This window comes from Typopeltis vanoorti, chromosome 7, assembly GCF_054136105.1.
Source record: "Typopeltis vanoorti isolate ZY-2024b chromosome 7, IOZ_Tvanoo_1.0, whole genome shotgun sequence".
NCBI lineage: Eukaryota > Metazoa > Arthropoda > Arachnida > Uropygi > Thelyphonidae > Typopeltis > Typopeltis vanoorti.
In genome coordinates this window covers 3,012,260-3,033,576 of record NC_143555.1, presented here as the reverse complement: position 1 = coordinate 3,033,576, position 21,317 = coordinate 3,012,260, and the positions used below count along the sequence as shown (strand labels likewise).

Below are 21,317 nucleotides of genomic sequence, written 5' to 3'. Positions count from 1 at the left end.
TTGCTAGCCACGAGTATAACCCTCCTCCTTTCTTTATCCGGGCTTAGCACCAGCAATGGTGGAGTTATTCTGAACAATGCTCCAGAGAAATTGAATCATCGAAATTAAAATACACTTATCGTCGACTTACGACGACTTCCATTCTGGCTGATAGATCGTAAGTCAATCTGGTCGTATGTCGGCCATATGTTTATTAACAGTATTCTTTAACCCTTCTAATCTTTTTATCATCTTTATAATTTATTTTTATAATCTTTTAAATTTATAAGTATGTATATTGTACATAATGTACAATATACATACTTATAAATTTATATATATTGTACATAATGTATATTGTACATAATTTGAAAAATAATACTGTGCATACTGTGCTGTAAACACAAAAATACAATCTAAAATTAATGTAAAAATTAATACAAATGAAATTTACAAAATCAATTTTTAATCTTTGCTTGTGCTGGGTTGTGGATTGTCAGGGTCATGTTCTTGGGTTGAGGTTGGAGATGGTCTCTTGATGAGGAACATGCTGAGTTTTATTTGAACAGTTTGTTTCTTTTTTTCTTCATATATCTCACAATAACAACGCACAGCATCTTGAATGATATGTTCAACCTTTGTGAATCATTCGACATTAGGGTCCATTGCTTTGAAACTGGCGAGAGCTTTATTCAGTTGAGAAAAAGAATCTGATAAACTCTTTGCAGTGAATTTCTTTTCTAGCTCCTCTTCTTCTTTCTTGCTTTTTCTTCTGACACTCTCTGTGCTTCCAATTCAATCAACTCTTCATCCGAAAGTTCTTTTATTTCACAATCTAATTTAAGATTTTTTGCAAGTTTAACTGTTTTTTCTGTAATCACTTCCAGTTCCTCTCCTTTTTGAAATCTGTTAAATTTATTCGCATAGCATTTTAGACACTTTTTCCAAATTCCCGACATACAATTCTTTATTACACATTCCCATGCGGTCGAAATATTCTTGATACACTGAAGAATGTTGTACTGCTTTCAGAAGTCTCGCAAAGATAAATCAGCATCTATCGCTTCGATGGCTTGTGCGAATGTCGTTCTGAGGTAGTGATCCTTGAATGCTGAAATAGCACCCTGATCCATGCATTGAATGAGAGTGGTTGTGCTAGGTGGCATAAAAACCACTCTAACATCATGCTGAAATCATCCAGATGAGGAGGGTGGCCAAGGGCATTGTCCATAATCAATAAAATCTTGAAAGGGATACCTCTCTCTGCACAATATTCATGAGCCTGGGGAATAAAGCAGTTCATGAATCAGTCTTCAAACAGTGCTTGAGTAATCCAAGCTTTAGGGTTTGAATGGTAGTAAACGGGCAGTGTGTGCATGTTGATGTGCTTAAATGCATGAAGGTTTTCTGAACGATAAATGAGAAAAGGCTTCAACTTAAAACCCACGGCATTCCCACCAAAGCAACAAAGTCAACTGATCCTTAAAAGCTTTGAATCCTGGCATCCTTTTTGCTTCTTCGTGTATGTACATACGATTAGGCATGCATTTCCATTGCAAGCTGGTTTCATCTACGTTAAATATTTGTTCTGGTAGATAACCTTCTTCTTTGATTAAAGAGTCGAAACTATCAACGAATTTTTGGGCTTCATCTGCACTTCCTGCTTCTCCTGTGACACATACATTATGCAAAGCAATTTTTTTTTTTTTTAAATGCTTAAACCATCCAGTACTAACCTGAAAATCTTCTGCGTAATTGTCTCCGGCACGTGATTTTAAACTCAGAAACAGACTTCTAGCCTTCGCTTGCACTGTGCAAAGGCTCATGGGTGAATTTTTCTGTATTAAATCTTCCATCCACATAAACAACAGTTTCTCCATTTCATGGATGGGTCCCTGTTGTTGTTTGGTTAAAATTGTAGACTTCATAGGTGCAGAACCTTTCACAGCTTCTCGAATTCTTTCTTTTTCCTTAAGTATCATCAATACTGTGGAATGTGATAATTTCAAGTCATGTGCTATCGTATTCACTTTCTTTCTGCCTTCATACTTCTGGATAACTTTCATTTTACACTCTAAATCAATAGTTTCCCTTCACTTCTTAGCTGGCATATCTGTAGATGAAGGAATTTTATGGATAGTATTTCAGTAGAATTTTAATTAATACACCACACGAAACAGATGCTTGAAAGCAACTAAGTGTATGTGAGAAATAGTTAATCGTACGCACAGCTGCCTGATTTATTATTAATATTTTTTTTTTTTTTTTGGGTCGTAAGTGCGGATGGTTGTAAGTCGAAGACCTGGTGTATAGAAATCTTCTTTCTCCCACCTAACATGACTTCTCTCATTCAACTATTAGATCAAGGTATGATTCATATGTTCAAAGCTCATTACACAAAATTGTCTTTTTGTCAACTTTTGAATACAATGGAAGAAAATTCAAATGTTAGTTATTCAGAGCTGGAAAATTTCAGTATTGTAGATTGTTGTCACAGTTAAAGAAGTACTGAAGGAAGCATTGTAGGCTGGTAAAATTTATGGCTGGAAGTGAAAATTCCATGATAATCCCTTCTGCTGACCAAGAAATTAAAGAAATTGTTAACACATGGCACATTGTGTTGAAGTGGGAGGGATTGTCTGACATGGTACCTAGGGAGGTAGAAGAACTCTTACAAGAGTCTAATTACAGGTTAACACGAGAATCCTGATGTGCTTTCTGAAGTTCAACTGATGTAGAAAAAAAGGAAGAGAAAATAATGAACCGATGGGTAGTAGAGACTTTTATGGAATTATTTAGACTTCAAAAATTTAAAACACCAAATCTGTGAATTAGATGCTAACTTGAAAGGAGTATGAAAATTGTTTATGAATGGGAATACATTTGTGCAGTATACCATGCTGTACAATGAAATGAAGGAAAAAAAGAAGCAGCTTCCTATAACACTATTTTTCATAAAAAAAGATTAATATTTTTCCTTTATGTTAACTGATGAGATGCTCATATATGTAGGATAAAAAAAAAATTACTTTAGTTTTAATTTAAAATGCATTCACAAATTTAATAATGAATCATTTTATTGATTTATTTTATTAGCATTTACAAGTAAAATATCCCTTAAAAAGTTTTTAAGAAATGAGCCACTGAACTTCTATTGAACACTGCACACTGGCAATTGGGACATCATCATTATCAAATTCCTGACATGTACCCTCAAGGGATGTATGATAGTACATGATAGTACTACATGAAAAATTTACATCATTATTAACTTCCTGTCTACAGTTTTCCTTCAAATTAGTCTGTTTCCTGTCAACATTCCAACTTCTAAGGCACTTTTTATGGTATCAATCCACTATATATTGATCTTCCTCTGGGTCTTTTTCCTGCCAACCTGGCAGAGAACACTTGTTTTGCTAATCTTTCCTCTCCCATTCTGTTTAAGTGACCATACCACCTGAGATTAGCCTCTGCTAACACATTCCTTGACAGTTGGGTGTGCATTAACTTTAAGAAAAAACATTTTTCTGAGAGGAGAGTAACCAGAGTGGGGACATCAATTGTTCATGGATTTTTGCTATTTGTGACAAGTCTTTGAATTTATCCCAATTGAATATCTAGGGAATGCTGCACCAATAGCCTGGTCGTGAAGATGCTTCACATGTAAACTTCGTTTACTTATGCTTGGATTAAAGGATTAAACAAGAATGTAATTTTTTGGCAGGTATAATTTGCTAATTAGTGATTTCCAGATGTCATTCAAGATGAGGCCTTGCTTTCTATTAAGGGAGCCACATGAGTGAATGACTGGAGTAGTGGGAAAGAGAAAAAAGTTTTCTAAATATGACATGGTGGCAGTATCCAGTCAGCAGTGTGATTGATCATTAACATATGAGGAGCAAAACAGAGGCTTTTTCTCTTTTGTAATCAGTATTGCTCATGTTCTCTTTTTCTTAATTCATAACTTCAACTTTGGTTTGTCTGATCTGTGTAGGCTTGACCACAGGAAAGTGGTATCCTATAAATACCTGACTGGATACTTGTAAAAGGGGATACTGCCTTTTGCAATTTGAAGAAGTTATGAACACTCTGGATTACCTTGTACACTACTCAAATGTTGCGATTCTTAAGCAGACCAAGGCCACAGGAAAATGATGGAGCAATCTTGGACACGTTACTAATATATGAGATGGAAATTTAATTTCAGTACTTGGATATTTTGGCAAGGAGGTTTATCCAGAAATATCTTTTTGTTTTTAGCTCTTCTTTGTCTTTTTTTTTTATCTAAAATTGAGACCCCCCCACCACTTTACGGTTTGGGGCCCAGTGTTTAAGAATTGTGAATGGATGAAGTATGAAGATAATATCCAGTATCGGTGGGCTTGTGAAAAATATTTAATGAAATGCCATTTTTTGTTTTTATGGGGAAATGGCATTTTCTTAAAATTTTAGACCATCTGGAAAACTATTTTTTCCAGATAGGCTAAAACATCCAGCAAGGTAGTTTTCCTTTATTTTCCAAATCCAACATAACATGCATATTAAAATGGAAGGAATTAAGAAAATGAAGAAAGTGTTGTAAATTGAATTAGTCATAATTCTAAACTATGAAAATATCAATATACCTTCACTGAGGTTTTAGTTTCAAAACCTTCTACATTCTCAGTTTTCCATAAAGAGATCAGCAGAGAGAAGAGATTAAGGCAGTGGTTCCCAAACTGTGCACTGCGGCATCCTGGAGCACCACGAAATATTCCAATATTTTCACTGAAATGACACTTAGCCCACATGCAAAAATCAATGTGGAACAGGAAATGAGGGTGGCTGTATCCTGTTTGATTCCAAGATATGCAGTGGACAACAGACTTACCCATCTCACTAATTACAATTTATTTTTTCAATGATTTAATTGTTCAAAATATGTACATATTTATTACATTTTACATAAATTATGTGTGAATTTGAAATATGTTTCATTTATTTATTTTTAATGTAATGAACCTAACTGTACACTGCAGCTGTTAGGTAGGCCTATGTTCTGACTTTGGGCGCAGTGCAAAAATCCTGATACACTAAGGGCGCTGTGAACCAAAAAAGTTTGGGAACCACTGCATTATGGACTGTCCATTGCTAGTCCAAACAGTTTTCTCTAAAGGCTGTTGTTCAGGTTTCAACCATAGACAGAGCTTGAATAAATTAACGATGTCTGTTGAGAAGAGATTTATCTCTAATTAGGTCTAATCCTTCATTAACTGAAATATTGGTAAAAAAAGAGAGATTATATCCAGGCTAGCAAGGCTGTTCAGTGTCAAAATTTGACAAATTCTAAATAAGATGGGCAGAATTCTTTATGCGAGAACTATGATATTGTGGAGGTATGATGATATTTTTATAGTTTGGAAGCATGACTTATCAGCTTTATTAGTTCTTCTTTCTCTTAATTTGTTCCATCCTAAAATACATTTCACACTGGATTTAGAGAATTAAGGCAAACTGCCTTTTCTAAATGTCACACACATGCAGCTACCCTGGATTATTGTGTTTCTTTAGAAATTTTCTGCAATCTTACCCATACTGGACTCTTACCGTCATGCATTGTCCCTTCTCATAAACTGGGCATAATTTAAACATTAAAGAGGCAAGCAATTTTGATTTTAAATAACAATGTCAAACTTAAAGATAATCCTTCTTGCTAAAATCAAGATATTCTGTACAGACTTTTGCATTGTGGTTGGCCGAGTGGTTAGCATATCTGCTCTCCAGCCAAAAGACTGCGAGTTTGAATCCTGCAGTGGGCATGGATGTTTGTGATTGTCTGTGAAAATACTAGTGGCGGTGGTGGTGGGCAGTAGATGGCATTGGTGCAGTTGCAGTTCATTGTAGTTGGTGGATTGAGTGGTGGAAGTCAGAGTTGTAGAGTATGCCCCCTCTCGATGAGTTTTTGGACTCTCTGTAGGTGTCATGTAATAATAATAATAGTAATATATTAAGTAATTTCCACTGCCATAATGAGTCTGTCAAGCCCATTATGGATATGACTAAGAAAGGCATTAATATCCAAGGAGTCATAATTTTTCATGGTGTATTGCATTCAAATTGATGTTTACTGTTTCTGAAAGGAGACAAGGATATCTTTGTGGCAGATATGCTTTTATATACACAAATTTGGGTGAGTCCTTTATTTGAGGAAATTAAACTGTTTTATTGAAAATGCAATAATAATCTGCTAAATGTTACTATATTCTTATTTTAAAAATCCTTTCATCTACTTATTTCTGCATTTCCTTTTCTACCTATAAGTTAATGCTTCTGATGAAGTCACTATAATAAATTTAGTTTAATCCTTTTTCCAAGTGTAAGCAAACAGAGTTTGCACCTGAAGTATCTTCAGGACTGGGCAACTCGTGGTAAAGGTGGACCAAGCTTTCATCATTCCTTGTCTTAGTATCTTCCATAATACAAAGCACATCTCCTTGTGGACATGTATAATGCTATGCATTAAGGGAAGGGCCGGTTTTGACCTTTATCGAGGTCTCGTCAGTGGAAGCCAGACCCAGAGGTGGTGATATCAAGGTGGAAGCAATAGAGAAGTCATCTTTACCTATATGAGCTGCTAAAAGATGTCTCACCTTATTAAATTACTCTGGATTTAGAGAAAGATGTTGGAAGGTTTTTCCCACTTGGTTAGACTATAATAAATTTTGTTTAATCCTTTATCCAAGTGTAAGCAAACAAAGTTTGCACCTGAAGTATCTTCAGGACTGAGGCAACTTGTAAAGGTATAGGTAAAGATGACTTCTCCATTGCTTCCACGTTGGTATCACCACCTCTGGGTCTGGCTCACCGACGAGACCTCAATAAAGGTCGAAACTGGTGGAAGTTCAAGGTCAGTACTAGGTGAACTGACAAAAGCTTCAAACGAATGTCTGCTGCCAGAACAAATAGGATTTAGAGAGTGTAGGAGAAAAACAAAGGAAGGGTCAGCCAAAGAAAAGGATCAAGGGATTTCGCCGAAATGTTCGAGGTTCACATATCTCTGCACAAAGATTCGGAAGTGACCGAATAAAAGGCGTTGGTGAAAAGATCGCATCATCGGTTCGAGAAATTTTTGTCAATGATCCAGAGGTCGTGATCGGGAAGTCGCCAATGGTTGTCCGGTAGATGTAAGCCATCGAGGACGCGATGTCCGGAGAAATTATGCTCGTGATCTAAATGAAAGATGCCGAGGAGCCGATCTGCCAGGCAAAGCTGATAGTTGACGACAAATTGACAAGTCTTCGCCGGGAGCTGTTGTCAGAGGGAAGAAATTGCTCCGTTAATCCAACGCGCATGCAAGCATTCCACTAGCCAATAATCTTCGCCCAAAGTGCGGCAGTACAGCATCCCAAGGAAGCATCAGTGACCCATCGCCGGCATAAAGAGGGATTGAAAAACCTGACACGGAATGGAAGTCCAGTTCAAAGCCAAGTACACAGAGGGTAGCAGCTATAAAGTGAGTTGATCCGTTTGTTAAATTTCCTTGAGCTTTTAAGAGAACACTTATTAATGGACTGTAAGTAGAAGCTGATCTAAATAGGCTTATCTAACAGTTAAAGATTATAAGGTGATTAAGTGTCAGGAATTTTTAGTTTGAAATAAGTCACAATGTAACTGTTTGCTGAAACTTGCCTACAGAATATTCCCAACATAGAAAGGAAAGAGCAATTGTGTGTAAAAGATATTGTTTATGTGTTCGATGAGTAAGAGTTACCAATTAAGCAATAAGTACCATTGCTCAGTATAAATGATTTATGTGATATTAAGAAAATTAGTTAAATATGTGATTTGATTTGTGTTAGAAAATGCAGGAACTTAACTAGTCTGTTTATGCTGATTTGAATTGTGATGTTTCCTTTTATTATTGAAAATGCAGTGTAAAATTTGTCTTATGTGAATTAAATCTTTGTTGTTTAAATATTAATGGAATGTTGCCTGATATTTTAATTCTTTGATGCACTGTTCTAAAAAAAAAAAAAAAAACAACCGGGCTTGTGACCGAGGAAGATAGATAATTAATACGAGAATTAGATAAAGGGATAGCCACGACTGTATATAAGAGTAAGGAATGATATCTACCGAAAGTAGTAATATTTAATGCCATAAAAGGATTTCCTGAGGCACAGTCACTAATTCAAATAAATATCTAGAGATCCTTGGTATAATAAAAATAGGAATACTGGAGGTAGAAATAAGGAACAGGAGGATATAAGTTTAAAGTTAATAGAGTTGCATAAGGGAACAGAGACATAAGTTAAAGTTTGGGGAATTGACGATAAGATATATAATATAGAAGAGAGATATAAGATATATAAAGAAATAAGGATATTAATAAGATAAAGTAAAATATAGAAAAACCCTAAGATATTACAATGGCGCAGTAACGCAAGGATATTAATAAAATAAAGGATATCAAAAATAGTTAATAGAAAAACCTCAATAAAGGTCGAAACCGGTCTGGGTAGTGGCTCTTTCCTTAATGCATAGCATTATACATGTCTGCAAGGAGATGTGCTTTGCATTATGGGAGATACTAAGACAAGGAGTGATGAGAGCTTAGTCCACCTTTACCACGAGTTGCCTCATCCTGAAGATACTTCAGGTGCAAACTTTGTTTGCTTACACTTGAATAAAGGATTAAACTAAATTTATTATAGTCTAACCAAGTGGAAAAAAACTTCTTCCATTTTTCTCTAAATCCAGAGTAATTTTATAATAAGGTGGGACACCCTTTGGCAACTCGTATAGGTAAAAATGACTTCTTCATTGTTTCCAGCTTGGTATCACCACGTCTGTGTCTGACTCCCACTGATAAAACCTCAATAAAGGTCGAAACCGGTCTGGGTAGTGGCCCTTCCCTTAATGCATAGCATTATACATGTCGACAAGATGTGCTTTGCATTATGGGAGATACTAAGACAAGGAGTGATGAGAGAGCTTGATCCACCTTTACCACTAGTGTTGCCTCAGTCCTGAAGATACTTCAGGCACAAACTTTGTTTACTTACACTTGAATAAAAGATTAAACTAAATTTATTATAGTCTAACCAAGTGGAATAAAAACTTCCAACATGATGTCACTACATTACACATCATTGCAGCTGTTTGTTGTGTATCAGCTTCTCTCTGTATTTAAGTCATTCAACTTTTTCCTTTCATTCTTTGAATTCTGATCATGTATTCCAGTTCTAGGTAACATTAGGTATTCCACTTCGAATGGAGGTTTGGCTGAAAACCTAGGTGTGTGTGTGTGTGTGTGTGTGTGTGTGTGTGTGTGTGTGTGTGTGTGTGTGTGTGTGTGATTTATTTGTGTTTTAACATCAGTTGCATTTTTCTTTTCTCCTCTTTATAGCCATGAAGAAGCCATTAGTATATTGATGTGTGAAACCAGTCTGTATGTGTATTTTAGTTGGAAAGTGTCACTTAAATGTGGAATCATGTAATATAACTTCTTGTTATTACAGTTCTTCTAATAATGATGTGTATTACTGTATGTGTCTAATTCATATATTGCAAAGTAGCATGTGTTAACTTATTGCTTATGTTATATATATATATATGTATGTATATATGAAAAAGCTTTAATGACTGATACCGAGAGAAAAAAAGATGACGTGGTATAATAGAAGAAACAGAAATTGAAATATAGAAGAAACAGAAACAGTAATATAGAATAAACAGAAATTGAAAATGATCTCCTTTTTCTTAAAAAAACTTTTATTAATAATGGTTTCTCTCCTAAGAAAATTGACAAATTTCTTTCCCCCAGTCACTCAACTACTTCTGAAGATCTCTCTTCCCCCAGAGCCTTCATCTCTTTGCCTTACATCAGCTCTCTTTCACCAAAACTGGCAAAAATTCTCAAGAAGTTAAACTTCAGAACTTGCTTCACTACGCTCCCAAAACTTCGTTCAATACGTAGTAAACCTAAAGAGAAACATCTTCCAACTCAGTTTCCAGGGGTGTACAAGATTATGTGATTGTGGAAAGCCATACTACGGCCAGACTGCTAAATCCATCCTTCTACGTTTGGAAGAACACCGTAGAGATATCTCCTATAACAGGACTAGAGCCAGCGCTCTCTCTAGCCACGTTCTTTTTTCAGTTAACTCAGACAAAGGCCGCCAACACATTGTGAACTGGACTCAAACTTCTAACATCCATGTGTGCTATGATGAACTCGAGAGAAAGATTGTCGAATCTAGAGAAATTTCTCTAGATTCTTCTCATATCAATAACAGCCTAAGTTTTAATCTCTCTGAAGCACACGTTGCCTCTGTTCAGTATTGGCACACTCGCGACAGTGCATAGTCTACATTTATTTGGAACTCAAGCTTGCTTTTTGTTTTCAAACACGCTACTGTCTTTTTTGTACTTGTTCTGTTATTACAATTTTAAGTCTCTGTAATTCTTTATATATTTCTTTGATTGTGATACCTGAAGATGTTGATCATTCAACAAAACTAGTAAACTAGTAGTATCTTTTCAAATATACCATGTCATCTTTTTTTCTGTCGGTATCAGTCACTAAAGCTTTTTCATAATATTCCAACTGAGTAAAGATGAATTCTGAAAAAAAAAAAAAAAAAATATATATATATATATATATATATATATATATTGATGTGTGAAACCAGTCTGAACCCTCCTAAGCAGTGCACAACAGAGACTATTAATTTTAAAGGTAGCATCTCTATTCCATACATTAGCACAGTCTCTAAGAAAATAGCTAAAGTCCTTAAAAAATATAATATCAGGACCTTCTTCACCACACTTCCAAAAATCCGCTCTCTAATCAGCCATCCAAAACCTACTCATCACAACCTTAAGTACCCTGGAGTATATAAATTGTGGTGTGATTGCAATATCCCATACTTTGGTCAAACTAACAAATCTATTGAACAACGCATAGAAGAGCATAAGAGAGACATCTCATACAAAAGATCTCATGCAACTGCTTTATCCAGTCATGTTCTTTTTTCAAATAATCCTAATGATGACCAACAAAGCCACTCTGTATGCTGGAATAGATCAGAAAATATTTTTCGCTGTGAAGATGAGTTTGAAAGAAAAATCGTAGAATCACGGGAAATCCTACTGAACCCGGTCCACTTAAATAATAATTTAAGTTATAACATCCCAGATAGCCATGCTGCAGTTATTCAATATTGGCGTTCACGTGAACTTGCACGCACAATTGCAACAAACAATGGCACGCCAGTTGGAACAACTTGAAAAATACAACGTTTTTATGTATCGATTATGTGAGGCAATTTGTACCTGTAATTTCCAGTTTGTTTATTTAAATAATTCAATGTTTATTAGTATTCCTTTCCTTTATAAATACCTGAAGAAGGCTGCTATATGCCGAAACTAGTAGTATTTATCATTAAAATCTTTATATGTTATCTCGGTCTTGGAGTCATTAAATCTATTTTTTGAAATATATATAAATATATATATATAAATCAAAAAAAAAATAGATATATATATATATCTGTATTTTTTTTTCAGTATGAACCTTTATCATTCATATAAAGTTAAAATGATCACTATAGTTATTTATCAATATTAGTAAATAACTTTTAATATAATTTATATTTGCAGTATATCTGTTGTCAACTGAAGCAAATTTATGACATTGATTGTGACAAGTCTCAAGTTATTTGGCTTGATTCTAGGTAAATATTAATTTAATGTAGAGTAATAATTTTAATTTTTTTTCACATATTCCTTGAGTGTTATTTTGCATTTAGAAGTACCTCTTGTGAGATTTATTTATGAAAGGAAACCATTTTTTGCTCTTTTCTCCAAATTTTCCCAAAATATTTAATAATAATAGCTAATAATAATGGCAAATACCTGTTGGATTTCTGCTTAGGACATGGACAGGTTATTACTAACACCATGTTTCAACATAAAAATGTGCACAAATTCACGTGGAGAGAAGAGGCAAGGAATAAGAAAAGCCTCATTGACAACGTTATTGTTGATAGTGATGTTTTCTCCCTGGTGCAGGACACCAGAGTGTACAGAGGATTTGAAATTGGAAGTGATCACTATTTAGTCTTGAGCAGGATAAAATTGAATTTCATATTGAAAAGAATAAAATGTAAGAAAGTTTTAAAGAGAATACAAGTTGAGCAGCTCTCAGATGTGAATTGTAGACTAAAATAGACAAAGATTATTGAAGAAAAAATGAAATAGTTTGAGAACAGGAACCAAACCTTGGAAATTCAGTGGCAAGCCTTGAAGAAAACCCTGATTGATTCAGCCAGAGAGGCATGTGGTGAGGTCTGCAAGTATAGCAAAATCAGAACTCCATGGTGTACACAGGAAGTTAAAGAGGCAGTGAAGGAAAAGAAGAAAGCATATCAAAATTTCCTGGCAAATAAGTCAGCTTTTGCTCTTAGAGAATACAGAGACAAATGCAAGAATGCTAAACACTGTGTAAAACTAGCTAAACAAAAGTCATGGGAGGACTTTGGCAAGAATATAGAAAATAAATATCAAGAAGGTGGCAAAATATTGTGGAGGTTGTTGAAGAAGCTTAGAAATGGAGGAAAGAGTGTTGTAAAAGGAGTTAGAGATGATAAAGGTGACATGAAAACGGGGGAAAAAGATGTGCTTGAAGTATGGAATAATTACTTTGAAAAATTGCTAAATGAAACAAGCAGTGATAGCACAGTGGTAAAATACATTCGACAGGCATACAGTCAGGAATACATATCCATACTTGAAGTGAAAAAGCCATCAAAGGCTTGAAATGTGGAAAGGCAGCAGGAGTAGATGATATTCGACCAGAAATGCTGAAGTATGGTTGAATAAAAGTCTTACAGTGGCTGCACTGCATAGTTCAGAAAGCCTAGACAGAGGGACGAATTCCCGATGATTGGAGTAGAGCTCTTATAGTGCCCATATATAAAAAGGGAAATAAAACTGAATGTGAGAATTAGAGGAATTTCCCTGCTAAGTGTTCCTGGCAAGATTTAGGCAAGTATACTTGAGAAACGGTTGAGAAGAATTGTGGAAGAAAAGCTTGGCAAAGAACCAGCTGGATTCAGGCCAAATAGAGGTTGTCAGGATCAGATCTTCACTTTACGACAAATAGTCGAGAAAGCATGGGAATATAACAAAGATCTATATTTAAGTTTTGTCGATCTGGAAAAGGCATATGACAAGGTGCCAAGAGAGAAGCTATTCAATACGCTACGGTTATATGGTGTCAATGGGGCATTATATCAAGCAATACTTGGTCTTTATTTGAGTTGTAAGTCAGCAGTTAGAATTGAAGGAAGTACAGGAAGATGGTTTAATGTTAAATCTGGTGTGAGTAAAGGATGTACATTATCTCCTCTGTTATTCATTATCTGTATGGATCACATTTTGAAGGAAAGTGGCATTAAATATGATATCAGAATTGGAGATGTTAATGTCAGCTCTTTGCTTTATGCTGACGATGTTATACTTCAAAATAAATCCACTACAAGTCTGCAAGATTGAATAACTGTTGTAATAGATGTGGTATGCAGGTCAGCAATAAAAAGACAAAGACAATGAAAATAGGCAGAATCGTTGAATATGTCAACTGCATTGTCAACGGAGAACCTGTGGAAGAAGTAAAACATTTCAGCTACTTGATTGGTAAATTAAATATCGAAATAGACAACAGAATCAACAAAGCTGGTTCGAAAATTATGGTAGGAAGTCAATTGAATAAATTCATAAGGAATAAGAGAGAAATTAGTCAGAACACTTAATTAACTGTATACAAGACAGGGTTCAAACCTGTTTTAACTTATGGATCTGAGAGCTGGGTCAGAAGTAAAACATTTGACCAAAGACTAGATGGCATCAGTGGCAATATCATATTAGAAACGAGGATATTAGGAAAGAATTTGGCATTGTCAGCATCCAGGAATGTGTTAGCAGAGCTAATCTCAAGTGGTATGGTCACTTAAATAAAATGGGCAAAAAAAGATTAGCAAAACAAATATTCTCTGCCAGGTTTGTAGGAAAACGACCCAGAGGAAGTTCAAGATATAGGTGGATTGATACTATACGAAGTGCCTTAGATGATAGAAATATAAGATCTGATAATGTTGGAGTCTTGACAAAGAACTGACTGATTTGGAGGAAAATTGTAGATAGGAAGTTAGTAATGATGTAAATTTTTCATGTAGTACTATCATATCCTGTACACCCCTTGAGGGTACATGGCAGGAATTTGATTAATATGATGAGGAACTATTTTTGTGTTGAAGAAATTTAAAACTACTATGTTCACCTTTGTATAATATGTACTTTTTTACTGCTGGCACGAGTTCTGAATTTCTTCTCTACTCAGCCTGTTGTTTGTTAGGTAGGAAGCATTGGATGTTGATAGTAGTCTTTTGTTTTGTGCAGTTAATTTGACTGTATGGTTCTTTTGTCCATTATTGATGACATTCATACATTGGATTCTTAGTCTCTATTTACTAGGTCTACCTTACATAATTCCACCAGTCAAATTTATATTGCAATCTTGAGTGTCTTAGTAAGTGTCCTATTCATAGTATTTCTTATGTCTAAGATAGGTAATATTTCTCTTTATTCTTCTGCTTTTATTAACACGTTCGCTGCCAACTACGAGTATACTCGTAGTAGGTGAACCTGCTTCACAAGCCAGCTACGAGTATACTCGTAGGACGCTTACCGCCGGGAACGAGATTATTGTAGTGACCTTGAAGAAGCCAAAATGCTTGGCTTGTGGGGCTAGCATCAAAACTGTGTATTCTCATAGACCGTATATGCTCCGTACAAGCCAACTACGAGTATACTCGTAGGACGTTTACCTCCGGTAACGAGATTATCGTACTGACCTTGAAGAAGGAAAACTGCTCGGCGTAGGGGAACAGACCATGCCAAAGTAGCGTGGCAGCGAACGTGTTAATACCACTTCATTTTCGGCTCTTTCTTCTCATGTGATCTAACATTTGGTGCCAGCACCACATCTTTAAGCTAGGAGTGTTGATTTCAACAGAGTTTTTAATCAAATGCTGTGTGTTATTGATAATAATGGTGTTTGTTTCTTATTAAATCTTTTTTTCTTTGTGCAAATCTTATTCTCATATTTAATCCACTTCTCTAATTTGATGTTATCAATCTTGGATAGGTAAATTATTTTACTGTATTAATCTTCTCCCTATTAGTGAGATATTCATAACTTGCTCTCCATCCCTGGTACATTTCGTTACTTTTTTTTTTCTTATTTTCATCCTGCTTTTTTTATTTAGTAGTATCTTCATCTTACAAGTGAATTTTGCACTTCTCTTTCATTTTCTGCTATTAATGCATTATCGTCATTGTCATCATCAATTTCTTGATATATACCTCAAGAGTAGTCTCACTTTGTCTTTATTTGAGTTGTAAGACAGCAGTTAGAATTTAAGCAAGTACAGGAACATGGTTTGATGTAAAATCTGGTGTCAGACAAGGATGTACATTATCTATATGAATCGCATTATGAAGGAAAGCGTGTTAAATCTGATATTAAAATTATTATTATTATTATTACCACCCCAAGACCTCATCGAGTCAAAGACTCATCTGGGAGGTCCTTTTATCACACACACACCTTTTATCACACCCTGGAAACTGTATAAAGAGGGTGTGAGTAGAGGAGTGAGAGGCAGGTTTTTTTCATTCACAACTCTGCATGGAAAAAACCTGCCTCTCACTCCTCTACTCACACCCTCTTTATACAGTTTCCAGGGATGACCTCTTGTTCTCTCCTGATCTCCCACTATTCTCTGTAAAACTTCTCCAAAATCGATCCTACAACAACCCCCCTTACCAACTTGTAGGTCTCTATCATATCTCCCCCTCTTACTCCTGTCCACCAGCCTCTACAAATTACATCTTCTCAATCTTTCCTCATACTCGACATTCCAGAGGTCAGAAACTACCTTAGTCAGTCGCCTTTGGACCCTTTCCAACATCTCTTCATCCTTCTGAAAACCAGGTGACCAAATCAGGGCACAATAGTCCATGTGTGGCCTAATCAAAGCCTTATACAGTGGAACAAGAATCTCCCTGGGAATGATGCGGAGGACACTGATGTTTCCTCCTCATCATTCCCAGAAGCCTTTGTGTTGTCTTCACAATTTTGGCGATGCGTCCCCTAAATTTTAGATCCTTATCCACTATCACCCCCAGATCTCTTATTTCCTCTACCTCCAACAATATATTCTCACGAAGCATAACTTCTGCATCCCATCTTTGTTTTCCAAATTTTAAAACCTTACATTTTGCAACATTGAATTCACATCCACATTTCCATGCCCAATCACTCAATCTATTCAAATATTCCTGTAAGGCCACAACATCTTCACTACACTTCATGGTTCGTCCCAACTTTGCTTCATCTGCAAACAACTGAATATCTCCATCCAAATCTTTGCCAATATCATTAATATACAAGTTAAGCAGTAATGGCCCTAAAACAGACCCCTGAGGCACTCCACTAGTGACTTTCCTTTTCCTGGATATCGCTCCCCCATACACAACTTATTGATACCTATCAGATAGCCAGTCTCCAATCCAATGCACCAATCTAATATTCAACCTCATCTGCTCTAGTTTGAATGTCAATCTATCATGAGGTGCTCTATCAAAAGCATTTGCAAAATCCAAGTATATTACTGTGTATTCTTTTCCTCTGTCAAAGGAAGCAATCACTTTATTGTAATAAGTAAGTAGATTACTAAAACATGACCTCCCTTTAGCAAATCCATGCTGTCATTCAAAGATAATTATTATTATTATTGTTCTGGGCAACTCCAAGCAGTCGACAGACTCATCGAGGGAGGCCCTAACATCATGTTAAGAACAACTATTCGGCATTGACTTAGTATCTATCATACCTTGCCTTGAACTCATTCACGGTCGTAGCACCCACACCAGACTCTGGAAGCTTTTTCCACTCATTCACCACTCTCCAAGTAAAAAACCTAGCTCTAACACCCTTGTCAACCATGCTCTTGCCCAGCTTCCATGCATGGCCCCTAGTCCTCCCACCACCAGTCATATTTTCAAAAATATCTTCTGGATCAATCTTATAGAAACCCTTCAGTAATTTGAATGTCTCAATCATATCATCCCTCCTTCGCCTATCGTCCAATCTCTGCAACCCACAAATCTTCAACCTATTCTCATAAGGTTCATTCCACAGACCTGCTATCATCTTGGTCACTCGTCTCTGGATCCCCTCCACTTCCTCCCCATCACGAAGAAACCCTGGTGCCCATAACTGGGTGCAGTAGTCCAGATGGGGTCTTAAATGCATGTTAAAGTACTTTTCAGAAGCCAAATGATTTGATTAACTAATTTAGTCACTTTTGCAATGTGCTCCCTAAACTTCAATTCCCTATCCACCAACACTCCCAAATCCCTGGCCTCATCAATCTCCTGGAGTACGGTTCCACCAATGCAATATACTGCTGCTATTCTTTTCACCCCAAAGTTGCATAACCTTACACTTTGCCACATTAAATTGACATCCATTTTTTTTCCCTCCAAATTTTTTCCCAGTCCTCCAAACTATCCAAATCATCCTGTAAAATTTTGACATCCTGTGCACTCACAATTGCTCTACCCAACTTTGCATCATCAGCAAACAAGTGAACACTTCCTCTCACATCCTTTCCTATATCATTGATGAACAAATTGAAAAGCAGTGGTCCAAGAACAGAGCCCTGCGGCACACCACTAGTCACAAGCCGTCTTTTAGACTCCACTCCTGAATAAACCACTCTCTGGTATCTATCCTTCAACCACCCTCCTATCCATCTCACCAACCCTATATCTATCTCCATCTTCTCCAGTTTACTGATTAGGATTCCATGTGCTATCCTGTCAAAGGCCTTGGCAAGGTCCACTAGTATCACTGTAAACCCATTACACCTATCCAGTTCAGCCGTCACTGTGTTCTAAAACGTGAGCAAGTTACTGAGGCATGATCTACCCTTCACAGAACCATGTTGTCCCCCATACAATATCCCATTTTCATCTATCCAATCCTGTATTCTTTTCTTGACTAATTTCTCTAAGACCTTGACAATGATTCCTGATATGCTAATCGGTTGGTAATTTACAACAGCAGTCTTGGAACCACCTTTATGCAGTGGAACTATTTTCCCCTCTTTCCACCCCCTCGGGACTCACCCAAACCCGAGACTCAAATTAAACAAAATGGTCAAGGGTACTGACAATTCTTTAGCTGCTTCTCGTACGACACGAGCTGGTATACCATCCAATCCCACGGATGAATTGAACATTGAGGTTATGCAATAGCCTACTCACCTCCACTTCATTCACCACAATTCCTGTATAATCTACTGGTTTATTCGTTTCTGCAATGTCACCACCTGGTTGATATATACTTGCAAAGTGCTCACTCAGTAACTCAACTATATCAAACTGATTCAGTTACCTTCCTACCATCGGCATTCTTTGAAATCATTCTGCCATGTACATTTTTCCTATTACTTGCTACATATCTAAAAAACTGTTTAGGATTCTCTTTAGCCTGCATGGCCAATGTTCTTTCGTAATCCTATTTTGCTTTTCTTACCATACTCGTTACCCTTCTGGCCTGCGCTTTATACCGTTCATGTGCCTGCAGATCACCTTTCTCCTTAAATTCCCTCCGTGGTTGTTTCTTTTTTTGCAGCTCAAGCTTAATGGTGTTATTCATCCATTTAACCCCTACTTGATTTATTATTCGGACTCTAGGTATACAGTCAGCCATTGCTTCATACGAACACTTCTTAACTGCCTCCCATGCACTATCAACTTCTAGTCCTTAAAGTTGTACATGCCATGGCACTGAACCAATCAAACTCCTAAGCTTGTCATAATTTCCAGCCCGATAATTCCACATGTACCCTGTCTGAATTGAAAATTCCACACCTTTAGCCACCTCCCAAGTCAAGACCCTATGATCACTCTCACCAATTGGTGGCAATGTGGTCATATTTGTTACAGCCAAATCCTCAGATGTAATTACTAGGTCAAGCACTCTCTGATCCCTAGTATTTTCCATTACATGCTGTCGCAGATAGTTATCCCTTAATAACCGCATAAAATCCCATTCCAATTCCTTCCTCCTGTGTGTCCTCTCCTCACTCCAATCAATGCGACCATAGATGAAATCTCCCATAATAATTACCCTCCTTCCACTCATTTCTTCTATTTGCTTGTGCATACTGTCACCACCATCTTTTCCATCACCTGGTCTATAGCATCACCGAATTGTATATTTAGTTCTGCTAGCCACAATCTCACACCAAATGGCCTCAAATGTGCTCTTTTCTCTATCCTGCAATTCAACTTCTATTCTCCTTGGCTGTAGCTCATCAGCTATCATCAACAATACTCTTCCCCCCATTTTATTCTCCCTGTCATTCCTGAACACACTATATCCATCACATTCAATCCCACTAGCTATATCATCTACAGTCAGCCATGATTCACTAATACCAATAACCTGTGGTCTGGAAGTGCCAACCATGGCCAAAAACTCTTCCTTCTTGTTCCTAATACTCCTAGCATTAGTGTACATGAATTTAAGACCCTCATTAGTCCCAACCCTACCTTGATGCCTTATATTAACTATCCCACTCTGATTTGTTGTCCTTATTTGCTCGGGCATATTATATTCATTCATACATTCAACTGCCTTCCTAAGGACTGTATATCTACCCTCCCCTCTTAATAAATCTAGTTTCCCTGAATTTGCACATCCACTACATTCAGCAACATTTTCTCAAGTCTCCTTACACCGTAAACATTCAAATACAAGCCATCCATCTTATATAGATCCTTTCGCCCATCGAACTCACTCCACACATCCACAAATTCCACACCACTCGTCATACATAACCCACGCATAAAGTCATTCGCAATTATGGCCCTCTTTTAAACATTTCACTGTCATACCGTGGCTAAAGACTAATCATTCTAACTCTCTCACTCTTTTCTTTTGCTACCTCAAACAATTCATTCAGGTCTTCTGTCATTTCCATTTTATCTCCTTTCAAATCATTCATACCTACCACAACAATAATTTCTTTCACCCTTTCCTTTTGCTCTCTATTAGACTCAGTTACATCCTTTATGGTCGCACCAGGTTGGTACGATTTGTCAAATCCTCTACTAACATACCTAACGAGTCTCCATACAGCACTCTATCCTTCATTTTGTTCATCTTCACACTCATACGCCTATTTTTCCTGTCATACTTTTTATTATTGGCTGGTTCATTCAGTCGACTTTTGCTCATACGCTCTAGCTGCTGTTTAGTCCTTTGTATCGCACCATTCAACAACGCGATCATCTATCTCATCTTTTTTATTCTCTGTAAAACCATTAATACTATCATTCACACTTTCTACATTCACACGCTCACAATTCTCTGGTATAACCTCGCTGTTTCTTGTCATATCGCTATTTTCTTCATTCTGAAGTTTGACAAAAATATCACACTCACGATCCGAAATACACTTCAATTCCTCATTCTCCCTAAATTTTCTGCACACGTTCACTCCTTTATTATCATCTAACCACACTCTGACCGCACTCCGCAAAGCGTACATTTTGCAGATAGTACACTGAATCATCTCCTTTACATTACCGTTCTTGAAAGAAGATGGCGAACCATCATTACTGGCCGCCATTTTCCTTCGTACTGGAGCCATACTTACTAGTAACGTATTTTATCAAATTATAAATTATAAACACTAAAAACACACAAGCAGACGCATTAAGATACGCAAGGCAAACAAAACTAAAATATTAAAGTAAATTTATCAACTATAACTGAAAATAATGCTTATCTTATCAGGAGCTTTCACGAACACTACACACTACGAATCCCTCTAGTGACGACTTCCCGACATAGATTATGTTATAAAATACTTTAGCACACTAACTACACTAATAAAACTACAATAATATACTAATATTACACAATTCAATCTAACAAAATATTGAATAAATCAACAAAAATCGCACCCAAATAATACCATTGTTATCAATCCAATTCTGGATCCTAGTTCTCACAAGCTTCTCCAACAACTTAACCACAACACCTGACACACAGATAGGCCTATAGTGTGATGCCTGAGCTCGATCACCTCCTTTATGAAGTGGCACAATCTTGCCCTCCTTCCACTCCTTAGGAACTTGACTGAGTGGAAGACTCATATTAAAAAAATATGTCAAGGCAGGTGTCAACTCCCTGGCACATTCTTTCAGAATAC

General features: G+C 36.6%; 1 protein-coding gene across 5 annotated transcripts in view; it reads left to right on the top strand.

Annotated features, from left to right (window-relative positions):
* Positions 1–21,317, top strand: part of LOC150104450 (DNA-directed primase/polymerase protein-like) — a 369,024-nt gene that overhangs the window by 214,306 nt on the left and 133,401 nt on the right. For all 5 annotated transcript variants that reach the window (XM_090395149.1, XM_090395148.1, XM_090395150.1 and 2 more), the window contains exon 7: positions 11,623–11,696. In XM_090395149.1, the coding sequence (XP_090251275.1) occupies positions 11,623–11,696 (74 nt within the window). The remainder of the gene's footprint in view (positions 1–11,622; positions 11,697–21,317) is intronic.